Source organism: Tenrec ecaudatus, chromosome 1, assembly GCF_050624435.1.
Source record: "Tenrec ecaudatus isolate mTenEca1 chromosome 1, mTenEca1.hap1, whole genome shotgun sequence".
Classification (NCBI taxonomy): Eukaryota; Metazoa; Chordata; class Mammalia; order Afrosoricida; family Tenrecidae; genus Tenrec; species Tenrec ecaudatus.
This window is the reverse complement of record NC_134530.1, coordinates 22,673,461-22,699,382: the sequence shown is the minus strand read 5'-3', so window position 1 is coordinate 22,699,382 and position 25,922 is coordinate 22,673,461. Positions and strand designations below refer to the sequence as shown.

At 57.2% G+C, this 25,922-nt stretch overlaps 1 protein-coding gene across 9 annotated transcripts in view; it reads right to left on the bottom strand.

The window, feature by feature from the left end:
- Positions 1–25,922, bottom strand: part of MYO9B (myosin IXB) — a 100,400-nt gene that overhangs the window by 31,678 nt on the left and 42,800 nt on the right. For all 9 annotated transcript variants that reach the window (XM_075548672.1, XM_075548675.1, XM_075548697.1 and 6 more), the window contains exons 3-11: positions 20,545–20,639; positions 16,103–16,165; positions 14,969–15,068; positions 10,606–10,706; positions 7,591–7,720; positions 6,129–6,218; positions 4,638–4,754; positions 4,096–4,230; positions 606–727 (exon numbers count right to left, since the gene is read on the bottom strand). In XM_075548672.1, the coding sequence (XP_075404787.1) occupies positions 606–727; positions 4,096–4,230; positions 4,638–4,754; positions 6,129–6,218; positions 7,591–7,720; positions 10,606–10,706; positions 14,969–15,068; positions 16,103–16,165; positions 20,545–20,639 (953 nt within the window). The remainder of the gene's footprint in view (positions 1–605; positions 728–4,095; positions 4,231–4,637; positions 4,755–6,128; positions 6,219–7,590; positions 7,721–10,605; positions 10,707–14,968; positions 15,069–16,102; positions 16,166–20,544; positions 20,640–25,922) is intronic.

Below are 25,922 nucleotides of genomic sequence, written 5' to 3'. Positions count from 1 at the left end.
AAACCAACCAACCAAAGTGACTGCCATCAAGTCAATCTCGAATTACAGTAGAGCTGCCCCCATGGGTTTCTCAGGCTTGAAACCCTTACAGGAGCACAGAGCCTCATCCTTCTCCTGAGGAGCGGCTGGTGGTTTCGAGCTGCTGACCCTGCGGTTAGTAGCCCAGTGCGTACCCACTACGCTACCAGGGTCCCTGCAGGTGGTTCTTTAACACGGAACAGAGCCCAGGCAGAGGCACTTTTCTAGTGAAGCTAAGCCACTGCTTGCTCGAGGGAGGCTTCTGGGGAGGTCTGGTGGGGTGCGGTGGACAGAAGATTCTTGGCCAATGCTTACAGAGGCTCACCCAGCTTCCTGGGCTCCGGGAGTCACATGGGGGTGGCTGGGTATAGTGATGTTCCAGAGGCCCTAAACCCATCCACTCGTGGAACAGATTAGGCACCGATGTGGAATGCCCAGAAGTTTGCCCAAGATCCTCCCTGGAGCCAACTGACAGAACGCGTGCCCGTCCCTATAGTGGGTCTCATACACTGGGCGGCCCACGTCTCCTCGGTACCATAACGCTGCCCACTGGGGGGCTCCCCACCCAGAGCCAGGTCCTCCCTCACCTGCTCTCCTCATCCAGCAGGTAGAAGAGGCCAGTGGGCTTTCTGCTGATGAGGTGGATGCAGCCCACGTTGTCCGTGTAGTCGATGTTGTGCCAGCTGATGCCCTCGCTCTGGTACTCCTCCTGCGGGTGGACGTGGGGCAGTGAGTAGCCTGCCAAGGCTGAGCAGAGTGGGGGGGTGAAAGCCAGTCTCTCTGCCAGCTGGGGGCAGAGCGACCCGATCCCGGTGACACCCCCCACCCCCACCCGTGGGCATCAGAGCAGTGTGCTCCTTCGGGGTTCTAGGGCACTGATTTTTTGGACCTTTCTGTTCGTAGCAGAGGCGGGGTTCACTATCTGCTCTGAGACACCACACTCACTGGTATTAGGTGACTGACTCACAGGGACCCCAGGAAACAGGGTAGAGCTGCTCACGTGGGCTTCCAAGACGGCAAGTTTTTACGGGACCAGAAAGCCCCATCTTTCTCCCACAGCAGGGGCTGAAAGAACCATAACCGCAATTGCACTGGGGACAGCAGGACATCCCCTCTCAGAAGGGTCGCAAGGAAGGGATGAGTCAACCAGGGTGCAGTCCAGCACTGATGAAACACACAATGTTCCTCTGTTCCTTGAGGCTTCCTCACCTCCCACTACCGTGACCCCAGTGATGTCTCTCACTCTGGGCCAGAGCGGAGCGCGTGTACAGGTAGAGATAAGAGCTCAGGACACACGGAACCCTGGTCAGATAATTGACCCCTCAGGAACAGAGATGGGAGTCGCAATACCAGGAGGGTAGGGGGAAGGCGGGGAGAAACCACAGGGGAAGGGAGATGGCGGTCAGTGTAAGATAGGAAATGAATCATGATTTATAACTTATCAAGGGGTCACAAGGGTGGGGGGAAGGGTAAAAAGAGAAGCTGAAAACCAGGGTCCAATAGAAAGTAAATGTTCAGGAAATAACGACGGCAACATATTACAAATGTGCTCGATACAACTGATGCCTGGGAGCTGTAAGAGCCCCAATAAAATGATCTTATTTATTTACACAAACAAAGTTGATTGTGAACAACAACCAAACCCACTGCTGCACTCTGTGCCGACTCATGGCGACCGGACAGGGCAGAGGCCTGTTTCCAGGGTTTCCGAGACGGTGGCTCAGCTCTCTCCTGTGTCTGGATTCAGGGCACTGGTGGGCTTGAACTTCTAACCTCTCAGCCAGCAGCCCATCGCTTAGCCCGCTGGGCCGCCAGGGCTCCAGAAACTCTTCTCTGTGGGGCCACTTGTCGCCCTCAAGTGACTGTTGCCAACACACTGATAAAAGGGTGTGGCTGGATTTGGCCCCTGAGTCAGTGTTTGCCGACCCCTGATGCAGAGAGGCACCGTCTGTTGCCATTATAATGATTTAAAAGGTGCTGCCGACAACGAGGAGGCCTGGTGGTCATGAGTTGGGCTGCCATCTGAAAGGTCAGCTGTTCGAAACCACCAGCCACTCCGGGAGAAAGACGGGGGCTTTCTACCCCCATCAGCAGTACCAGCCTCAGGAAACTCACCGGGAGCATTCCACCCTGTCCTATGAGCGTCGCCAGGCGTCGGCACTGACGCCATGCAGTGAGTTTGGCTTTTTGTTCCAGCCTGGCTTGGAGGGTCAACCACTGGACTGCTAACCGTGAGGCTGAGAGTTCAAACCCACCAGCCAACTCAGGGAGAACGATGGGGCTGTCTCATCAAGATTGAGCCTTGGGAGCCCTCCCTAGGTCACTGTGAGTTGGAACTGCCATAATGGCAATGGATTTCCTTTGTTTAAAGAGAGCATTCCTTCAGGGACAAGACACAAACAGACGGGTCACCCGAGGAGGGAAACCGTTAGCCGGCGGTCATCAGGGTGGCCCAGGGTTCACTGAGCTGGAGCTTGGACACGGGAGGTCCAAGGAAGCCCACCCAAAGCAGGGTTGGGGACACAGCAGTCCCTCCTAGTTACCTCGGGGCCCCCAGGGCGGGGTCAGGGGCTATCACTGGGGTGTGGGCAGTAGGTTAGATGGAGAGGTGCTTACAGTACTTGCCCAGGGGCTCCCCTGATGTCACCAGGGTGTGACTGGGGACCATGTGGCCCCCAGGTCGGTGATTTCCACCAAGGACACACCCAGGTGAGTCCCTGAGGGAGACTGCCCCTCCCTGGGGTCTTTTTAAAAATTTATTTAAAATAGTCATTGCTAGCTGGCCTCCCTCTTACTCACAATGGACCCCAGGCATGGTGGAAGGGAATGCCGCTGGTTCCTGCACCGGCCTCCCCACCAGCTCTGGGTAGGCCCACTGGGATCCCCAGAGTGTCCCTGGCTGGTTTGCAGAAGCCGATCGCCAGCCCTTTCTGCCGCGTCTGTCTGCCTCTGGAAATTGCTGACACTTGCTCAGCATCCTGGCAGCAGGTGAGCCTCCACCTGCTGGGTGGGTTAGGGCTGCCTCTGGGTGGGAACTGAACAGGGGCCTCCCATGTGGGAGGCACGAAGTCTAAACTTTCTAAGAGCCATGTTAAAAAATAAAAAGGAAAAGTTTCCAGCTGATTAATAGAAAATTAATTTTAACACTCGGTCTGTGTAAAAGATACTGATCCACTGGATAGTTCACGTACTTTTCCCCCCCTCCAGCTCCAGTCTGTGAGCCACCACCTGTCCTCAGTTGTACTGCACTGGGGCTGGAAGCGGGGTCACCCCTGGGGGATGAGTGTCAGCAGAGCTTCCAGACTGAGGCCGACTCGGAGGAAAGACTGGCGATCCAGTCCGGAAACCCCAGGGCTCCCCACGCATGGTGTCTCACACAGCACTCGGGACGGCCCCCTGGCTGGAGGGCCATCAGAACATCTGCTGACCGAAGACTGCTCTGCTGGTCACCGTGAGGATGGCATGGGAGGTGTGGAGTGGCCACAGCTGAAGCCAATTAAACGGCGGGCAACTAACCACAGCGGGACCAGCTGACCGCACCTGACAGACGCGTGTCCTCGCGACAGATCTCACTTGGGATCAGGCCACAGCCGGAAGGCTTGGGACTAAAACTGGGGGAACGGTCACATAAATCCATTGTTTGGCTTTGTGGGCAGCCCCCACTCACCCCCCACCTCCTGGTTTCTGAGAATTGTCCCTGTCAAGGAAGACCCGGTCACAGAGACGACAATACGCACCGGCCAGGACGGATCCCTCCCACGTCCCTGTGGTCAGTCCCATGGAAACCACCTGCACATTCAAGGGTGGCTGGCAGCGGGGGCAGATCTAACTCCCGGCCACCCCCCGTGTGCTGAAGGCAGGTGGTGGGGGGGTTGTTCCCGAGCTGTGGCCTTCCCGGAGCAGCTCTGTCTTCTGAGGGTCCTTGTGGTGGGTTCTCAACGCCCATCTCTTAACATCTCAAACCCGCCTGGAACTTGGGAGCAGAGGAAGCACTTGAGGACCGCTCTGCGGGCAGAGGCCTTGTGGGGGCGGCCCTCCGTGGGAGGAGGCAGCGGCAGCGCGTGCACACGGGCTCACCTGCTCCAGCTTGAAGATGTGCTGGTTGAAGTAGTACTGCAGCTGCTCGTTGGCGTAGTTGATGCAGAACTGCTCAAAGCTGTTCCTCTCGAAGTCCTCGAACCCGAAGATGTCCAGCACCCCAATGGACAGACACTGTGCAAACCGGGGCGGCGGGGTGACTGCAAGGCTCTCAGAGGGAGTGGGCACCGACCCGGGCTGCTGTGAGGCCCCTCATGTAAGGTGACCAGATTTCAACATTGGTATGGTGGGGCACCATTGATAAGATTCATATCCTGGCGAAATAGCCACATGGCAACCGAAAACCATATACCCTAGCTCGTCATGCATTCTTTCCAAAGATTGGGATTTTTAAAAAATGCCGCGGGACGCAGGAAAAATTGTTAAAATTTGGGACGTCTGGTCACCTTACCCTCGTGTCCACTCTGGGCGGAGGTCCCTCAAATCACAGAGCCTGCCCTCCCACCCCTACCCCACCCTGGGCCTGCCGGTGGGTGGCAGTGACTCCCCCCTCCCCTGAGTCTCCTGGCGGGGGCGCTCACCGACACGGACTCCTCCATGTCCCGCTTGTTGAGGAGGGCGTGGTTGATCCGCAGCACGATCCAGTCGAACAGTGCGCTGTACAGGGACTTGGCCATGGAGTCACGTGCGGTGATGGCCTGGACACAGGGGAGGGGCGCCATGCAGACAGGGGTCACAGGTGGTCCTGGACCTCTAAGCGTCTGGTCGGCCCCTGTGTCCGCCATGCAGCAGGGTGTGTGTGTGGGGGTGCTCCGTGTCACAGTGGGGTTTTCCACGGCTGCTTGTTCACAAGGTCACCAGGCCTTCTTCCGAGGGGCCTCTGGGTGAACTCGAGCTCCCCACCTTGCGGTCAGCAGCCGGGCGTGTTAAAGGCCTGTCCCACCCAGGGGTCCAGTCTGTTGCTGTGGTCGACCACAATTGAGGTGAGCCTATGTGGGTCTAGGGCAGAGCCATGCTCCTAGTTTGCAAGGCTGTGTGCCACCTGGAAACTTGCCAGGCCTGTCTTGGGGGGCCTCTGTGGGGGGCACCCACACCTCCAGTGGAATGCACTCACCATCCGCACCCCCGGGCTCTACGTTGTCCACGAGACCAAATGAGACTCATGGTCGCTCACAGGGACCTACAGGGACAGGGTGGAACTGCCCCTGGGAGCTTCTGAGAAGCTGTCTCTTTAAGGGACTAGAAGGCCTCACCTCTCTCCCCAGGAGCTGCTGGTGGATTCGAACAGCTGACCTGTAGTTAGCAGCCCAGTGCACAACCATTCCACCACCAGGGCCACTCCCTGAGGCCTATTTAAAATGCCCAGTCAGCCTTTGAGGGAGCAAACCGGCCCGGACTAGGAGCTGCCCCCTTGGGCACCTCTCTGTCACGCTGGTGATCAGCTGTATCCGTGTGAAAATTGCAATACACTCCAGCAAGAAAACAACCTGGCTGGGGCGGAGGCGGTGGGGGGGTGGCCGTTTCAAGGCTAAGGAGGTCTGGCTTGAGCCCCTTGGACTAGGAGTCCAGGAAGCGGTGTCTCAGGCCACGTGGAGCCCAGGGGTGGGCACCCTTTTCTTCAAAGGCCCAACAGCGAGACGCTGTGGTGCTGGTGGCCAGCCCCCTCTATGGTCACCGCTGGGCTCTGCTGTGGACCCAGACCCGCCCTGCTGACCCCACACGGTGTCACAGTTCTCAGGGGCTGATTGTTGGAGATGTTCCTCATCAGGCCTTTCTTCCAAAGTGCCTCTGGGTGTCTGGAACCTCAGATATTTGGCCAGCAGCCCAGCGCCTGAACATGTGCACCACCTAGAGGCTACAAGAGCCACCACCGACAGTGTGCAAAATGAAACTTTATTGACACTCCCAACTGGGGGACCAGATTTGGCCCTTGGGCTGCTGTTAGCCATCTCAGCAGGTGGGTGCCGTGCCCATGTGCACAGGAGGACCAGTGACACTGCCACGTTCTACTCTACCACCCTGTGCCCACCCACCTGATCAGTAAGAGGGCAGGGGCCCGAGGCTGTGCTCACCTCGTTGAAGCTGTAGGGCAAGATGAGCTTGTCGTTGACGGTCACTGCTTTTCTCTTGGTGAGGACCTCCACCAGGATCTCTCGCTTCACCTGTTTCCCCGCGGGGAGGAGGGGAGAGGAGAGGTGTGAGGAGGGGTCGGAGAGGCAGCATTCCCTGCTGGGCCTGGAGGGAAGGGCAATGGGACCCAGAGAGGCTGTGCCAGAGGGCAGTTGAGACCCCCCCCACCTCAGGTCAGCCAACCCGCGACCCGTGCTACACTGGGGGTGCTGTCGACTTCTCGCTCCCCAGGCTGACAGCTGAGGGTATGGCCACAGAATCGTGGGGGTGAGGGCAGCACTGGGCCTTGTCACCCCTGGCGGCTGCTCTCAAAACCACTGCTGCTTGAACCTGGGCTTGGACCAAGCCCCCTCCCTGGTGTAGTAGTGTCTCGCTGCCTGCAGCAGAGGGGGAGCAGGGAGCAGCCGAGAACTCACGGGTCCCACTGGGAACATGAGTGTGGCCAGGGATCCACGAACTGTGCACCGTGACACCTGACTCTAGCTCATTCTCTGTGGTGGGCACTGCGGAGTATGGAGTCGTCTCCCCCGCCCCCAGGCCCTCAATGCCGGTAGCACCCAGCCCCAGATTTGTCCCCTAGATATTGCTGAGCACCCTGAGGGGTGAGACAGAACCCCAGTCACCCGAGAAGCAATGGAACAGAGAGGCAGGCAGGTAGGTAAGTAGGTATGCAGACAGATGGTAGACAGGTAGATGGATAGATAGGTAGATGGATAGGCAGGTAGATGGATAGGCAGAAAGATGGTAGACAGGTAGATGGATAGGCAGAAAGATGGTAGACAGGTAGATGGATAGGCAGGTAGATGGATAGGCAGAAAGATGGTAGACAGGTAGATGGTAGACAGGTAGATGGATAGGCAGGTAGATGGATAGACAGGTAGATGGATAGGCAGGTAGATGGATAGGCAGGTAGATAGACAGGTAGATGGATAGGCAGGTAGATGGTAGACAGGTAGATGGATAGGCAGGTAGATGGATAGACAGGTAGATAGACAGGTAGATGGATAGGCAGGTAGATGGTAGACAGGTAGATGGATAGGCAGAAAGATGGTAGACAGGTAGATGGTAGACAGGTAGATGGATAGACAGGTAGATGGATAGGCAGACAGATGGTAGGCAGGTAGATGGATAGGCAGACAGATGGTAGGCAGGTAGATGGATAGGCAGGTCAGCAGACAGGTAAGCAAGAAGGCACATAGGAAGATAGCTAGACAAAATCTCTTATGTTAAACTTCTGCTAAAGCCAGGTTTCTGGCCTGGTTCCGAGAGCCATCAATGTAGCCTACGGGCAGTCGCCTAGGAGGGTCTCACATGAGGACTATGCCAGGGGGATATAGGGCTGGCCGCCAGAAATGAGGGAGGGACATGGTGCCGGCAGGAAGCACCGGTTGGGCCAGCTGGTACCTTGAGGAGCTGGGAGAGTGTGTCCAGCACTTCTGGGGGCCCGACCTCCAGCCCCTCGTCGCGGCCTGTGGGCCTCTTCTTGTAGGTGACGTTACCCAGGTACAGGATGGCCGAGAGCACCGAGAAAATCCTGGGGGAAAGAAAGGGCTGTGTTGGGAGGATGCCAGCCAGGCCACAGAAACTTCCAGAAAACCGGCGCCTCCCATCAGAAGAGCCACTCGGCTCCTCCCGCCAAGGGCTTGGGCACCCTGCGGGACACGGCTTCACGTGAGGCCCTCTGGACACTTGCTGGGGGGTGGGGAGACCTAACAAAAAGCCGTCTCTACTGAATTCTGGAAGAATGTCTACTGAGTGTAACTGTTAGACACGGACACAATATAGTCCTTGGAATATAGTTATGACTGTTGGACAGCGAGGGCTGTCAGACCCTGGAGGTGCTTTTCCAGTCAGTTCTGTAGAACCTGCGGGAATGGACCATGCCGAGACCGTCCCGAGGGGAGAAAGCGTGGGCGGAACGGCGGGCAGGGTCAGGCACATCCCTTTGAAAGATGAGACCCCCATCCAGACCCCAATACCATGGCCATCGTGATGCATGCCAACTGCTGGCCCCCTGGGGAGCAGATTGCCAGGCCTTTCTTCCGAGGCGCCCTGGGCAGGTTGAACCCACACCCAGAGAGCATGCAACTGCGGGCACCATCCCGGGAGCCAGCCCAGTGCTCTCCAGTCCACCGGCTTGGTTTTCAGGGTGGAAGAGAAACGGTGTTTCATAATTGCAGGAAAAGGAAAATATAAGGCTTTTTTTCACTCTCCCAGGGGCGGGCGATGGGGGTGGGGGGGTTCCTCACACGCACTCGATCCTCAGGTGTGAACACAGTGGGTACAGATCCCAGTACCCGGTATTCAGTTGGACCCAGAGGTGCCTACTTCCCTCCTTCCACCCCAGAAGACCACTGTCCACACAGCACCACCGTCTGGGAGGCCGTGTGCATCTGTGTTGGGGCGGTGTCATCAATGTTAAGGTCACTGGCGTTTCAGTGACCCCTGAGCCCCCTGGCAGCTTTCCTGGAGTAGGTCACCAGGCCTTCCTTCCTCCCCACGACATTGGGTGGGTGTGGTTAGGAGGCGAATGCAAATTGTTTGTGCCACCCAGGGACTCCCCCAGCACCCCCCCCCCCCCACACACACACACTCCAGGGAACCAAGTTTGCCAAGTCTCATGCCGGCGAGCAGTTTTCCCCTCTGGGCACTGCTGACTTTTGGTTCTGGAACCTCCTCTGTGATGGCCGCCACCCTCTGCTGGTCTCCATCCTTCAACATTGCCAACCCCAAACGCCTGCAGACCCCCCCGGGCTGCCTGGGCTGGGGTCCCACCTAGCTGCAGATGGATCTTATAGGGGGGGTCCTAAAGCTAGGCGGAGGCACCCAGGTGGCATTGTGGTTACGTGTTGGGCTGCCATCCGCTCTGTGGTAGAAGGGGCATCTCTTTGCTCCCCTAGTCTCAGTGCCAGCACCCACAAGGCAGTGCTGCTCTGCCCTGGAGGGAGGGCCCCTCTAAATCGGAACCGACTGGATGGCAGTGAGTTTCCGTCTTCCATTTTGACTCTTAGGGTTTTACCCCAAACCAATCAAACCTACCGCGACCCTGAGCTGGGTTTCCAAGGCTTTGTAAATCTTTCTGGGAGCAGACAGCCCGGTTGTTCTCCTGAGAAGCGGCTGGTGGGTCTGAACAGCTCTCCTTGCAGTTCGTAGCCCAGCACCAGCAGGGCATCTCTGAACTTTTAAAGGAGTATTAAAAAGAAAAACCCAAACAAGGAAGAAAACGCAAGAGGCTGCCTGGTATGCAAAGTCTGAACTCTAACTTTCTGGCCCTTTCCAGAGAAAATCCCCCTGGGGAGCTGGTATCTGCTGGTGAAGAGTCCTCAGCCCCAGATGGGAGAGGCCATACCGCTTTAGGGATGCTAATGCGCTCACAGCTGAGTCCACATTCCAGGCAGGACATACGCTGGATTACTGCAGCAGGAAGACATGCCACCCATGCCACCTGGGGAGCATCTGCGAGCCAAAGAACCAAGAAATGCCCTGGGCACCGGACAAGGGACCAACACGCCTGAAGCGCTGCTCTGGACCCTGGGCTTCGAGAACACATGTTTCTGCCACTTTGAAGGTCCCCATCGGGAGCTGTCCCAGCAGCTCTGAGAGACGAAGATGGTGGGGTGTTCGTGGGGGGAGCTGTGAGCTCGTCCCACAGGAGGGTGGGTCCTAAATCTAATCACTTTGGAGAGGGGACTCATAAAAAGAGCCAAAGAGACACAGCAAGAAGCCCACAGGCAGCAGACAGGCATCCTGTGAAGATACGTGTCCGAGCCAGGGAATGTCTGGGGCCACCAAGGGGATGGGGACCTAAGCACACCAGCTCAAGGTCCTGATGACACCTTGATCTGGACCTCCACAATACACACCTACTCTTACAGGCTGCCTACGTGGGACCACTTGTCACAGCGAACCTAGAGCCCGACGAGGGGGCCTGTGATTTGACTTTAGTATCACTGTGGAGCCAATTCCGCTGCAAGGTGACCCCGTGTGGTTCTTGATGGAGTTGTCAACGACCGAGGTTGATTATTTTGGGACACAGATCTGCAGGCATTCTTCCGAGGTACTTTGGGGTGAACCTGACACTCCCTGCCCCCCACACCCACAGTGTCCCGATGGCTCTAGCTGAGGCTGCTGTGGGCATCCGTGGGCATCTTTGGTGTGGGGTGTGTGTGTTTGGTTTGCGATGCCCGACTGTAGTAAACATGCCACCCTGTTTCTCAACGTGGGATAACCACCTGCACCCTCCTGGAAGGGGTGGTGGTTTTGACATGCACACCCGGGGCTTGTGGCTCATGGCGTGAGCCCCTTTCCTGCGTTCACTGTCACTGGGCCGGCGTCTGGGTGCTGTGCCCACTGTCTGACCGGAGAGCAAAGCGGATGGGCTGGTGCGGGGGTGGGGCGGGGGCGGGCACAGACACTCACTGTTTCTTGGTGGCCGGCAGGAAGCCCACCATCTCCATGGCCTGTTTGAGCCGCTCGAAGTCATGCTTCAGGTCCTCCGAGTCCTCAATCTTCAAGGTATGCTGAAACATGGGGGGGGGGTGTCAGAGCGGAGCGTGCCCCCTGCCCCCTCACTCCACTGGGGACTGCGGCCCCAGCACCGGCTGCTCTGGGTGGAGGTGACGGGTTGGGTCAGGTCCTGAGACTCTGGGGCCTGCCAAGGCTACGGGCTTTGGAGAGCCCAGTGCCTGGACCTGGAGAAGGATGCCATGCTTGGTAAAGCAGCAGGGCAGCCCAAAGGGGAAAGACCCTCGACCAGATAGCCTGGCACAGCGGCTGCAAGGGTGTGCTCAGATGCCATGGTGGCAGCGAGGATGGCGCAACACCAGGCCGTGTTCATTAGGCAGTTACGTCGGGCCGAGATGAGCCAGACGAACCCAACGGCAGCAACAGCATGAAACAGGGTGTGCGTAACACCGATCGAAGGGACCGGTCGGTTTTAGCTGCCACTCCTCTGGCTGTAGAGATGAGCCTTCTCCGGAGGAGAGAGAAAGATCCCAGAGCACGTCAGGGGAGCATACTGCGAACTCTGTGTGAAGGGGAGGAGGAGGCGGCTGAAAGATCCTGAGACGGAGCAGAGGATGAGAGCCTAGACTAGAGGCCGAGCAGCAGCCGGCTGGCTGACCTGTGGGGCAGAGGCCAAGGCGCCATGTGGCTGAGAAGCTGAGGTCCAGAGATAGATTTAGCTGCAGGCTGAGGAGGGGTGTGACTGTGAACCAATGACTGGCCTGCTGCTTTCTGATCTTGGTGACTGGTCAGCTACACTAACCCAGCCCCAATTCACTGTCCTGAGTCCACGCCGACTCACAACGGCCCTGCAGGATAGGGTAGAACCGCCTCTGTGGGCTTCCAGGCTGTCACTCTGTATAGGAGTAGAAAGCCCTTCTCCCAGCTCTCAAACCAAGATGGTAGTTTCGAACTGTTGACCTTGTGGTGAACAGCTCAGTGCGGTGTAACCACTACGCCACCAGGGCTCCTGAACGCCCTGAGTAAGCCCCCTTAATCCTGCGTGCTGTCCGGGAAGGGGGTCAGTGTGGCTCCTGTAGCAAGTGACCACGCCTGGCAGCAGGAGAGTGCCTGGGAGGAAGGGTCGCTGTCAGAACAGGTGAAGGCACACAGGGGCTGGAGGCTCGTCTGACCTGACTGTGGGCAGTAGGGAGCAGGTGGAGGTGCGATGGGCCCAGCAGTGCTGAGTGGTCTGACACAGATAATGAAGCTTGTCTCACTGCCCCCACCCCATGCCCGCCATTAAAAGCTTTTGTATGCTAGCCCGTAAGCTGGGATAAAGTGTGGATATCTGCTTTTGCAGGCCTGGGGAGCCTTCCAGTGCCCCAGCCCTAGGGGGCGACGTCGCCCAGCCTGGAAACACTGGGTTAGGAGCATGGGATCCTACCAACCACCCAGGGTGCAAGAAGGGACAGGGCCACGCTGCACCTTTAGGCATGGAACCTGGGACGCCCCGGCCGATGGGCGCCCACAGCTCTAGGAGAGGACGAGCCAGAGTGAAACAAAAACTAACCCAGGAAGGGGGAGAAAACCAAACAGGCTGGGAGAGAGGTTCAGGGGAAGGCAGGAGCGGGACAATCGGCCCAGGAGCCGGCAACGCCAAGCACTATGCAGGTAACTAGAGGCAGCGTGGCTCTGAGGTAGCAGGCAGACAGACAGACAGCCAAGTGGTCTCCCTCTGGAGCTGTGAGGCCACACAGTCCTGTTCTTCATAGTCACCCCTATTTCTGCCACAGCCACTTCTGGAAACTCAGACAGCAGTGACGAATTGGCATTCTTTCCAACCAAAAATAGATAAATATATAAAAGACACCCCTAGGGCAGGGCAGAACTGCTCCCACCTGGGTCAGAAGCACAAAACCTTCACAGGAGCAGAAAGTCTCATCTGTCTCCCTTAGTGAAGCTGGTGGGTTTGAACTGCCGACCTTGCACTTAGCAGCGCAAAGCACAAGCCACAAGGCTACCAGGGCCCCAGTGAAGAACTGGCCTTGCCTGGGGGCTTGGCAATTGTTGCGAGCTGAACTGGCACCCTGACTCCTGTCCCTGGTCATCCTGGGTGGGAGCTGGGTGTCTTCGGGGGATGAGTAAGACTCCACTGTTGAGACCTAACACTACCTGCTTCTGTACCAGACTGGACAGACATGCAGTTAGAGGAGGAAAGGGAGTGGGAGGGGGATGCGGGGAGCCGAGGCCACCAGCCTATCGCAAGCAGCTGCTAGTTAGTGAAATAGACCTGGAAGGCCCTGTCCCCGCGGGGCCCAGAGTTATGAGAAAATGTTAGGTAGCAAGATAGGGGTTTGTTCCTCTCTGTGCCTACAGGGCCCCCTATAGGAAGTTGGAAGCTGATAAAGGCTAAAGGGCATGTGCCAATTCAGGACCTTGAGCCAGGTGGGCTTAATCCAGCCAATGGGGTCAGCCAGTACTGCTGACCACACCTCCCAGCAGCAGGCCCCAAAGGCTGGAATATGGAGGCCACCACCTTCTTCCCGCTGCTCCTCTGCGCTTGCGCTCTCTCTCTCTCTCTCTCTCTCTCTCTCTCTCTCTCAGGCCTCAGGTCACTGTGTGTGAGGGGTGCAATCCTGTGTTCAGTTAACTGTAAAACCTGAAACTTCCTCGGTCCTTGATAGAAACCCACTTGGATCACAAACCAGGCTTTGGTGTGGATTCTTCCTCGTGTGAAGCTAAGGACCGAGGCGGTCCCCATCCAAGGAATTTAACAAAAACACATTTCTCACAGGCGCCCGTTTGATGGCGTTTCTGTGACGGCAGCTCTGGGGCCTGAGAGATGGCGGGGGCTCTGGGCCACTCAGCAGCAGGTCCCAGGTCTCCAGGGAACGAAGATGAAAGGTCAGTCCGCCACAAAACTCCAGGTCAAAGGAGAGAACAAACCACTGGCCGGCTGGGGACTGGTATAGCATCCCTGAGGCTTGTGGCCCTTAGTCACCTGCAGGTCTGGCCTTGAACTCACCCCGTGGCTCAACTGTTCAGGCAAACAGTAGGCCTGTATAAGGGACAGCCCTAAGCTGTTTGAAATCACCAGCCACTCTTCGGGAGAATGATTCGGCTTTTTATTGCTGGGTAGATTGGGGTGCCGAGACCCCAGGGGGCAGTTGCTCTGACTTGGAACCCACACTCAATGGATTAAAAACCAAACCAAACTCACTGCCATCGAGTCACAGGGCAGAAGTGCCTCTGAGAGCTCCCAAGTTGGCAACTGTCGACAGGAGTAGAAAGCACCATCTGGTGGTACTGAACTGCTGACCTTGCAGTTAGCAGCCGACAAGTCACCACCCTGCCAACAGGGCTCCTGGTTTTGGCTAAGGGGAACCGGAACTGCAGCCAGGTGAGCTGGAATCCACTAGATGGCAGTGAGGTTGCCTTTTCATGGAGAAGGTTTGAACACCTTCGGAAAATCCGCCATCTGGTCTGAGATTCAAAGGGAAGCATTTACCACAGAACAACGCCCAGAAGGGTCAGGAGGAGTAACGGAAACCAGGAGACTAGAGACGGGCTCGGGGTAAGAAGTTCTGCGAAGCGTGAGATGCTACAGAACATGTACAGACTGCTGAGCTGAGACTCATGATCTGCTCTGTACACCTTCCCTCCATTCACAATGAAGAGTCAACAAGAAAAGGTAAAAAGAAAGCAGAGGGCCACCACACCGGGAGCCAATCACATCAAGGCGCTGACTGTGACGCAGTGAGATCCCAGAACACCCAGGCTCGGGGGAGCTTGACCCATGTGCTCAAAGTCACCCTGTCCAGGGTCCCCAAGGAGGAGCCAATGGGAAGTTCTTCGTGGGGACCCGCCCAGACCCTGCCCCAGCACCCATTCCTGGGGCTGAAATGCACCCGTCATTATAGGCAGGGCTTCCCTGGTGTCCAGGAAAGGATGCAGCCAAAGTGGCCAGAGAGTGCCACAAGTTTGCAGCCAGCTGGTAACGGGGTGGGGGGGTGCTACTGAACCTGCGGGGGGGGGGTGTTCAGGGTGAGAAGTTTGGTGGGGGCTGTTCCCTCGTCTCTGCAGCTTGGCCAGTCTCGGGACGCATGGCGTTGCTGGAGGGGCGTGGGCAGCGTGTGGAAAGATTCTGGCGGGAGCCCGTGGGTGGGGCCGGGACTTGGGACTCAATGGGTCCTTTGTGCCGCCTCCTCTGGCTCCGAGGAGCCGGCCTGGGAGCCAAGGATGGCCAGGGCGGATGACCTCTGGGCTCCCGGCAGCCCAGAAGCAGCAGGCGGGGAACAGAAAGGCCGTTTGTGGCTGGGCAGAGGGAGCTGTTTACCTGGTTGAGGTAGAAGTAATCTTCCGGTTGCTTGAGCTGGAATTCTTGGCGCTCTTCCTTGCTGACCCCGAGCAACAAGTAATAGAACACGTGGTAGTTCCTGTGGGCCACGAGGGGGGAGAATGACGGGCGCTGGGTGGGGCTGAGCCCCCGAGGCCAAGCCCTCAGCCAGCTGCTGGGGCCCTGTCCGTTACACAGCTAGAACTCTGTGTGGGGTTGTTTTCTCGGCCGGACTATTTTGGGCACAGGATCGCCAGGCCTTGACTCTGCTGCGCCTCCAGGCGGAACCCAACCACTAGCCTGCACATTTGAGGCTGAGTGCCATTGGTCTGTGCTGCTCAGGTTCGATGGCAGGGAGCGCGAATGGGGGCGCATTTAAGAGCGCCGGTGGGTCCTTGTTTGTCTTACCCCCCCAAAAAAAACCCCGCCCCAAAACAAGCCAGATGAAACCCTGTATCAGCCTGGACGAACCCTGAAGTCACCACAGGGAGCCAGACAGGGCAGCCAAACATACACACAACCCACAGACGGACAGAGAGCCGAGGGCCCCTGGGGGGAGGGCGCATGTGCGTAGGGGCACCGAGACCCTCTGGGCGACTGGGGAAAGTAGGGAGCGAGGGGCTGCACGGGTGGAGGACGGCCCAGTGTGGAAGTGGTCACAGCGTGCGTTTTCTATGGAGATGCTCGTTAGTTTAACAAGAGACGGGTGTCTTAGGTCCCCTGGATCGCCTGTGTCTGACCTCACTGGGCTTGGGCACACAGAACCCCGGGAGAGAAGGTGGCGCAGGCAGGGTGAGCACAGAGCTCACGTCCCAGGGGAGACGGGGGGTGGTGGTGGGGGAGGCTACCCCATCCTCACCCCCCTTCTAAGAAAGGGTTGTGGCGCCAAAAACAGAAAAAGAAAACGACAAAAGAGCAGTTGTACACCCCCACTGCCCCCCACCCATCCCACTGTGGGTGAGCCCGTCCCGGCACACGGTGACCTGCCTCCTGTCCGACGTGCCCCTGGATGGGTTTGAACCGCTGACCTTTCGGCCTGTAGCGGAGCGCCCACCTCTACCCCGGCACAGACCAAGGCAGGCGTGGGGGCACAGCACTCGGACAGGAGCCAGTGAGGGCGCGGTCTCCTCCTACCTCTCATCCTTCTCCTGGGAGACCAGGCGGGATTTCTCCAGCAGGTACTTTTCGACAATAGCTCTGTGAAAAGAAAGGGAGGCAAATGTTCAGGCTCTCTTATTGCTTTCTTGATGGAAAAAGAACTCTTAACTCGCCCGCCCGCCCCGCCCTGGTCACCTTGGGCTGTGATCCACAAGACGTGCAAGTCCAGCAGTTTGAAACCACCCGCCGCTCTGCGGGGCTGGGGGACGGGGCTTTCTGCTCCCTTCAGCAGTTCCACCCTGTCCTGCAGGGACACGCCGAGTGCGCACTGACCCGATGGCAGTTTGGGTCTGGTGTCTTGGTGACCACGTGGGATGGATTCAATTGTGCTCCTCCCATAAAATACGGGCTGCAGCCTGGACCCTTATGCCCGTGGGATGGAATCCCATTTAATTTGTTCGGCTCATTGGGCCATGGCCTGGGAAGAGCAACACTGAACTCACTGCCACTGAGTCGATTCTGCCTCAGAGCGACCCTACGGGACAGGGTAGAACTGCCCCCGTGGGAGTGGAAAGCCTCATTTTTCTCCTGCAGAGTGGATTGGGGGCACAGCCCAACGAGTAACCTGGTGCGGGGTAGGTCTTAAGCCGATCACTTCTGGGCCCTGGACAGGCAGAGCAGGCGCAGAAGCGGCAGACAAGTGGGGGGAGACGAAGCGCTCTGAAACCCAGGGGCAGACCAAGCTCCAAGCCATGAAAACAGCTCAGACCAAGGCCTTCCAAAGCCCACGGGGAGAACCTCCCCTAAAGTACCCCTGGGCTGCATGGGGCCTTCAGTAGCCGGGCCTTTCTTCCACGGCACTTGGTGGAACTGCCAGCCTCCAGAGAGCTGCGGCTGATGCTTAATCACTTGTACTACCTAGGGACTCCCGGTCGGGTGAATGGCGACCCTCCCAGGACAGGTCTGTGTTCTGACACTTGTGAATGGGGCCTTCTTTGGAAACGGGGTCTATGCAGATGTAATTAGGAACCTAGAGAGGAGCTCACCCTAGATCAGTGGTTCTCAAGCTTCCTCATGCTGCAACCCTTGAATACAGCTCCTCACACTGTGGGGACCCCCCAGCCATAACATTACTTTCGCTGTTACTTCATCACTGTCATGAATTGGGAGACCCTGTGAAAGGGTCATTCGACCCCCAAAAGGGTCTTGACCCATAGGTTGAGAACCGCTGCCCTAGCTTATCGGATGGGTGTGAGGTCCCGTGTCCTTATGAGAGGCGGACGGAGAGGACACAGAGACACACGCAAGGGATGAAAGCAGAGACTGGGGGTGAGGTGAGCAAGCCCAGGCCGCCTGAGGCCCCCAGAAATGGAGTGTTGGAGGCAGCTTGGCCCTGTTGGCACCTTGACTTTGGACTTGGCCTCCAGAACTGAGAGACAATTCCCACTGCTGTCGGAGCCCCCCAGTGCGTGGAACTTGGTTCAGTAGGTCCCAGGGCACTTCAGACTGTGGCTACACACAAGGAAAAGGCAGGAGCTGGAAGGAGGAGACAGTGCCTGGGCCGTGCAAATGGGGAATGAGATGGGCTGCCCACGGAAAGGCTGGAGGTCCCTGCCCACGCAGAGGCACCTTGGAAGAAAGGTCTGGTGATCGTTCGCATTGACGGTGGTGGGGGCTGGGGGGTGGGCAGGGGGTACGGACAGCCGTGGCTGCTAAAAACACCCCAAATTCACTGCCATCAAATTGATGCCGACTCATCATGACCCTAGAGGTCAGGGAAGAACTGCCCCCGTGAGTTTCTGAGAACTTGATGGGACTAGAAAGCCCCATCTTTCGCAGCAGGTGGTTTTGAACCAATGTGTGGTCACATTTCCCTGAGGAAGACAGACGTGCGCTTCCTTCTTTTGCCCCGTCACCTTCCCTGCTTGCTGGGACTGTGTCGCCCTCCAAGTGGGCCGAGGACTCTGGGAGCTAGCCGTCGGCACCCTGTCTGGTGTCCACCAACGTTGGATCCAAAAGCCTCCAGACGTGCCGGCCTGCAGCCAGGTGACTCCGAAGGGGGTCTTGGGGAGCATCGGCCCGTTGGACTAGACTGGGCTGCCTTCCTGACATGAAGTCACTTCTGAGTATAAAGCTCTTTCTTACACGGATTTTTGTTGCTCACCAGCCATTGAAGACCTTAAGGGGCCCAGTACCACTCTTGACTATGGCTAATGCCAAGCATGAGGGTCTCCGCCAGCGAAGACTCCCTCCTGTGGACAGGCCCAAAGCACGCGAGCTGGGCAACGTCCCGTTGTGGTCTCTTTCTACATTGTTGGAAGGAGAGCGCCAGCCCTTGCTTCCTCGTCTCCTTCCGGCAGCTCAGTGGCCGCCTGCTGCTATTTTTGAATACTGATGGGGTAACCTCCGGCAAGCAAGGCACCAGTCACACAGTATGACACACTGATAGCTGGGTGGTGGCCAGAGGCTGTAGGACTCAGGAAACAAACTTCCTGTCATGCTGTGAGTATAAATAGTGTGCTGAAGCAAGGGAGAAGAATCTTGAAGAATCTGGATCAATTTTCCGTTTCTTGCCCTTGACGGTCTCCTCTTCCTTCCGGAAGGGCTGCTGCCCAGCTGCTGAGAGTGGGTGTTCCGTGCCCTGCTGTACCTGGCTACAGCGTTGTCCGGGACCTTCAGAGCTCTGGGCTGGCCATCTCCATGCAACCATTGGCCTCTCCCATTCAGGGCAAGGCAGGGTCAAGAGCACCCAAGGCGAAGGGAGACGATTAGCCCAGAGGGCAGACAGACCAGGTAAACCATGATCTGGCCTTTGCGATCCTGAGACCATAACCAGACGCTGCCCAGCTACCAGGGCCGACAGCTTTTCAAGGGGGCATGTCGGAAGGTCGCAGATAGAGTTGGGGAAACGACTCAGAATCACAAGAGCCTAGACTAACTGGTCTGGGAGAAACTAGTGGGACCTGAGACACCTTCAAACTTGGAGTCAAGCCCAAGTTTCGGGGTCTTCTTCCGGCCTGAGGAGTGAACAGTGATGCGGTCCTCGCAACCACCACCACGTGTGCCAAAAGGAGCGTTTGCCCGAAAACAGAGCTCAGGAGGCAGGCAGGGGCAGGAGAGATGGACAGACCGAGGGACAGATGCCCTGGGAACCCAGGGAAGAAGGGATAGGGCTGTTAGGCCAAGGGGAGCCAGTTAACATCGTGAAACACAGGGTGCATAAACTGTTGAACGGAAAACTAGTTTTCTCCGTAAACCTCCATCCAAACCACAATCAAGAAACTTAACCCAATGGGGGTCAGGGGAAGGTGGGTACAAGGCACTCCTGTGTGTGGCCAGGCGGACAAACCTTCCAGAACACCTGACTCCCACTGCAGCTGCCTCTCTTCAGCGGGTGGGGGGGGGAGGGCGGTGCCCGGAAATCCTATGGCTCTAAATATGATGAAAACACGACACCCCACATGTTTTGTTCCTGGCCCTGCCTGTGGCCTGAGGGCACCCCAAATGCAGCAAGTTAAAACCCGACTCTTGATCCTCACCCTCGTGCCCTGGTCAAGGATGGTGGCCATCAACCCATGCCAAGTCCCTCCAGACTCTTAGCTACTCCGTGAGAACACCTGCCAGTTCTATGCCCCCAATAAGCCAGAACACACCCCCTTGGTAGTCTCCCCGACACCATCCTGGGCAATCTACCCTTCCAGTCATTATATACCCATCCACCCACCCACCCATGAATCCAATCATCCATCCATTATCTCATGATCCATCCATCTACTCAAAATTCAATCATCTACCTCCCACCCACCCATCTATCCATCTTCTCATGGAGCCAACCATCCGTACATTATCCACCCATCCACCCACTTATGAATGCACCCATCCACTCATGACCCATTCACCCCACTCATCCGCCCACTCATGACTCCACCCTCGAATTCTTCAGCACTTCCGTGGACATCTATTTCACTCTGCTGCCCAGGGTTAGGTCTCCCTGGTAAAGGGCACATGCTCAGTAAGACACCAGATGTCTGTGGTACCCCAGACAGACCGGACGGGAGATCACATTGAGACGAGAGGAAGCTAGCTGTCTTTGCCTGTTCTTGGCGAATCTTGGACATACACATGCCTCAGCCTGGGTATACCTATTCCAACATAGCCTGGGCTCCCGGGTCTCCAGATGACCTCTGGGACAGGTTCATAGAGAGCTGCCCCACCCATCAAATGTCTGACACAGACACCTGGCTCAGACCTTCAAGTCTAAGGCTTAACACCACACTTGGCTGGTTCACTGTGCGATTCTTAAATGTTCATGAGGCCACCGTCTGACCCCTGAACACCCACTCAGGGCTGGCTTCCACCTACAGGGCCCTGGCCCCTAGACTCCAAACCGAGGCTGGGGGCCCAACCAAGCTGTCCCCCCTTGCACCTCCACCTGCAAGGCACCCGGGGAAGGTGACCCCCGCAGGGCCCGCCCTCACCCTCGCACGATGCCGCTCTCCAGATAGTTGACTTGGATGAACTTCCCGAAGCGGCTGGAGTTGTTGTTGTGGGCCGTCTTTGCGTTGCCGAAAGCCTGCGGGAAACAGAAGCAGGGGGTCAGACAGTGCCCCGTCTGAGCAGTCAACATCACGTGTCCCCGTGGGCCATGGCCGGTCACCCCAGGTGCAGGGGAGGGCGGGGTGCAGTGCCCGGAACTCTTTCCTTTGAAGGCTTATTGCGGTGAAGATGGACACGCAGTCTAACGGTTGCCGTTGAAACCATTCTTATAAATGTAAGACTCAGTGGCTGTGCTGTGCGCCCACCACCTCTCTAGATATTCCAGAACATTCTCACCACCCAAAAGGGAACCTGGGCCACTTAGCAGCCCCTGCCAAACACGAAGCCACTTTCTGTCTCTGGATTTGCCTGTGCTGGACCGTCCTGAGGTCCCATGGGACCTTTTGTGCCTGGCCCTTTGCTCACTCAAGCTCCTGCTTTCCAGGACACCCCTTCACTTTAGGGCTGAGTGATGACGGTGTGCTGGGTCACGCGTGGAGCTGCTAACCACAAGGTTGGCAGTTCAAAACCACCAGCAGCTCTGCCAAAGAGACAGGCTTTCAACTCTTGTCCAGTGTGACAGTCTCGGACACTCACGGGGACAGTTCTACCCTGTCCTGTAGGGTTGCTGTGAGTCGGGGTGAACTCGGAGGCCATGAGCCTGACTTCTTCATATTCCACTGTGGAAATGGGCCTTGTGTGCTTACCCACTACCTTAGGACAGGCACTGGGTTGGGATCACCATGGTAGACAGTGCTGCACCACACCGGTGGACAAGCATGCGTCTCGGTCCCTGCTTTCAAGGGTCACACGCGACTCTTTTGCAAGAAAACAAAAACTAGCACAATGTGTCCATGAGAACTCCTGTGAAATGTGGCTGCCTGTCAGTAACGTTCGATCGGCACACAGTCACGCCCATCGATTCACGTGTGGTCTGTGGGTGTTTCCCCGATGGCAGACAGTTACTGTGAGAGAGGGTGCTGGGCCTGCAGAGCCTGCCCACTTAATCCCTGCGCTCCTGATAGGAGTTGGCTGCCTGGGGCCTGGTCCCAGTTCAAGATGTGGTTGGTTGAGGGGTGCGGAAGTGAAGCTCCCCTACCCCCTACCTTCCCCCCTCCCGCCAGAGTCCTGAGATTCAGCAGAAAGACAAGCAGGGCAGGTTTTATAAACCCAAGTGCTGGGTAGAGTATGGCTAGCCTCATCCCTGCCACTACCCCCAGAAGCCAACCAACCTGAGACTGGATACAACATAGACCTTCCCATCTCCCGCCAGCCCCATCCCTGCCAGCACCCACCACCCCAGGGGGTTTAAGAGCACAGGATGTGGCAGGGTCCTGGCGGGGACTCAGACAGGGAAGGAGTCCGTCTGGATGGTGAAACCAGGAGATAGGCTGGGGGGCGTGGCCTCCGCCACTCCAGGGACACAAAGCTCAACTCAAACTCACTGCCATCAATTCTGATTCAGTGACCATGCAGGGCAGCTTAGAACTGCCCGTGTTTCTGAGTCTGTAACTCTTTGCAGGAGTAGAAAGCTTCATTTTTCTCCCTTGGAGCGGCTGGCGTGGCTTAGAACTCCTGACCTCACAGATCACCGCAAAGAAAAACCAAACAACGAGGCCGGTTTCCGCTCGGTGCTGTGCACTGTCTGCCTTATCCTGGTGTCCCCAGCGCTCGGGGCCAACTGTCAATGGCTGTGACCCAGGGGAAGCAGCTCACCAGGCCCCTGAGCTGCGAGGCTGCCCGGGTGGGATTTCTGTGGTGATGGCTCCTGTCTGGCTAGCCGTCCACCCTGGGGATGGGCCTGAGCAGCGATTTCTACAACACCAGGGGGCATTGGGGGCTGGAGGCATGTAGCAGGGGTGGGGGTGGAAGGGAGGTGTGGCCAACAGTCATGGTCCCTTTTGGGCTCTGGCTCCGAGTTCAAGGACTGCTCCCAGGAGGGGTGACCTCACACGTCTGGTATTTGGTCCCAGCACGCAGCGTGTCTCAACAGCTGGTCTAAAAATATCCGGTTTGTATGATTACATGTCTCAGCCAGCGAGGAAAGGCTGGCCCCGGGGCGCACGGCGAGGGGAGCTATCGTCCTTCCCAAGTGGGCTGCGGGGGAGCCACCAGACCCTGATGGAGCAGTGGGGTGCGGCGGGAGGAAGTGGCCCGGGTGTGAGGTTGGGGAGGGCCAGGTGCCAGCAACGCCATCTCCGCAGGGCTCTGGCAAAATGCTCCTGCAGGAGACGGCCAGGCAACCTGTTCTTCCTCTTCCAGAATATCAAGCACAATTTAAAAAAATTATGTTTGCAGCTTAAGCTGTACTCCTTGGAACACAAATCGGAATGAAACCAAACTGAACCTGCCTAAAGGCTTTGGGAGTCGCTGAGTGGTTGCAAACGGTGAAACCGAGCTCGGAGGCTTGCGTCCTTCCAGAGGCACCTTAGAAGAAAGGCCTGGCAACCCGCTCCCTGGACACCAGTCCCAGAAACCCCACGAAGCAGCTGTCCTCTACCTGAATGGGGGGCTGTTGCCGTGGCCACTGGTGTTTTGGTGACCAAAGAGTTACAGAAGGGAGGGGACAAGGCATACACAAAAATGACCCCATGATTGAGCCCTGCTCTGGCCATGGGCTCTAGGTACACTTAGGCCCAGGTACAGACTGGGCGACCCACGGTGGGCAGGGCTCAGTAGTTTACGGATTGAGCCAGGCAGACTCCGAGGGGAGGCCTAGTGGTCTGTTTCCGAATACCAGCCGCTGACCTGGATCCCACGAGAACACTGGCAGTTGTAAAGCAGGGAGGCACTGGAAGGGACTAGCACATACATCCCGTACCTGCCACCCACACCTGGACACACACACACACACACACACATACTGGAAGGGGCTAGTACATACATCCCACACCTGAACACACACACATGTGCGCGCACATGCCAGAGTGAGAGAATATTGTCTCACGCTGTGCTGGAAGACAAGCCTCCTACCCCAATTGAAAAAGCCTCACTGTCAAGTAGATTCCAACTCTCTGCACCCTACAGGGCAAGGCAGAACTGCCCCTGGGGGTTTGAGACTGTCGATCTTCCCAGGGTAGAAAGCCTCATCTTTCTACCATGGAGCACCTGGTGGTTTTGAGCGCACGCACGCACACACGTGCCCCCAACACTGATCTGAAGATAGCACGCTCAGCACAGGCCGGGCTGGCCTTTCCTTCCGTTGTCTGTGGGTCGCCATGCGCTACATCTGACTGCGACCCGCAGCAGAATGGCTCCTGATGGCAGAGCTCCCAGGATGACAGCTCCCGACACGCGAGTGTTCTCCAGTCTCTCTGGGTCAGAAGGGACAGCATTGTGTTTGTGGTGCCAGGTGTCAATCACAAGCTTGCAAAAGGGATTGGACCGTCATTATATGCAAATGAGGTGTGTAAAACTCCTGTGAGGATTGGCTGATTGTTAAGCAAATGAGGTGACTGTGGACTATCAAATGGATGGGCTAGTTTGTGGCTTTGGTGAGAGAAGCAGTCTTATAAATGAGCTGATCCCTAAGAGGTGGAATGGGACCTCATGACCATAACGAGCCTAAAGTGGACTGAAGCTGGGGCCCCTGTGCTGAGGACCTCCGACACCCCGCAGCCAGAGAGCTGCACCACTGCAGATGACACGAGACAGGAGGAGGTGGTACAAGAGGAGGGGCAATACCGTTAACAAACCCAGAGACCAACTTGCTGGCCCTCGCAGGGAGGGCCCATAGCGTTGTGGGGCCGGAAGCTTCTGGCGGAGTCGTGCGCCTCCAGGCGTTGGTTGGCAGAGCGAAAGGGCTGTCATTGTTGCCAGGGCAGGGCAGAGGCTGTGAGGAGGCTACCATGCCAAGAGAAGGGCCTACGCTAGCTGGCCCAGAGCGAGGCCTACCTGGGGGCATGGCAAAGAGAAAAGTTGGGAATGGTCCAGGTTGGAAGCTCTGCTGGTTGAAGAGTATTGTTTCCTGACTTGTATCCAATTATCTGCAAGTTAGTCCTGACTCGGAACGGCTTCCCTTACAAACCACGTAATGGAGAGTGTGGTCTCCAGAGTTCTGTGTCCTCAACAACAAATGACTGAATTCATTAGAGACATAAAGGGCAACAGGGGGGCCAGCGGGCATCAGGGCAAAATAAACTCACTGCCACCGAGTCCAGTCTGACTCGCAGTGGCCCTATGGGCACACCCGTGGGTACTCACCCTTTCCCCTTGGAGCAGCGGGTAATTTCCAACTGCTGACCTTGTGCTTTCTATGGCACCAGGGTTCCTCGGTGCTAGAACTGGTGCAAACAATGGGAGACAGGAGGCGAGCCTGACCCTCGGCTGCACAGGAATCCCCCATGGGAGGAACTAGATCCCTCTCCCACCTGCAGTTAGGTGGCTTTCTGAAGCGGCCAGCTTACGGGAGGAGACACAGACGTGTAAGGACACGCCGTCCTCCCCTGGCTCCACGATGCTCCCCTAAGAGGCAGGCTCACGATCACCATTTTTCCTTGCCAAAGGCAAGGAAACGGAGGCACTGAGAATCCTGGGGACCCTCTCCTTAGACTGCAGAGTGGGTGGCCAACACACCGCTGGGTTTGTTTGAACGCAGGCACAAGTGATGAACAGGCTCAGTGGTGAACTAGCAGGTCGTAAGTTTGAGTTCACTCAGGGGCGCTTTGGAGGCAAGATCTGGGGATCTACTTTTGCGAAATCCAGACACTGAAAAGTCTGTGGGGCACGGGTTAAGTCGAACTTGACTTGGGGGTGACTGGCTTGGGTCTCTTGAAGCCAGGGCAGTGGGTGTGGCCTGGAGAAGCAGGACCCCGAGGCATGGGACTGAGCAAGAACAGAAAACCCCATTGGGGGATGTGGGGGAGGTGACGGCTAATTCTATGTGTCAACTTGGCTGAGCTCCTTTTCCGTGGTTTGGCTGAGCAGTCAGAGGAGTCACTGCTCTGTAACGTCACCTCTCACGTCGCTACTTCCCAAAATGCAACCTCACGCACGCACCCAGCTGACGGGGTGGGGGTGGGGGGGTCTGAAGGCTTCGGCCTATAGATAATGTGGCAGTGCTTGTTCTACCCTCCTGCCCCCTCCCTTTCCCTCCTCTCGCGGCTCTCTTCCTGTCACCTGACCTTAGGAGGCGAGCCTGGAGCCTGCGGAGGTCTCTAGCCTGCCTCCTGGTTCACAGTCCTGTGAGCCAGCAACTTGGAGGTCACTTCAGGCTAGATCTCACTTGTCCTGTTTCTCTAGTCTAGAGAAAGATGACCGGGACCCCGGGGGCTTACCACATGGGGGCTGGGAGCAGACAGTGGAGGAAGAAGGGGAGGAA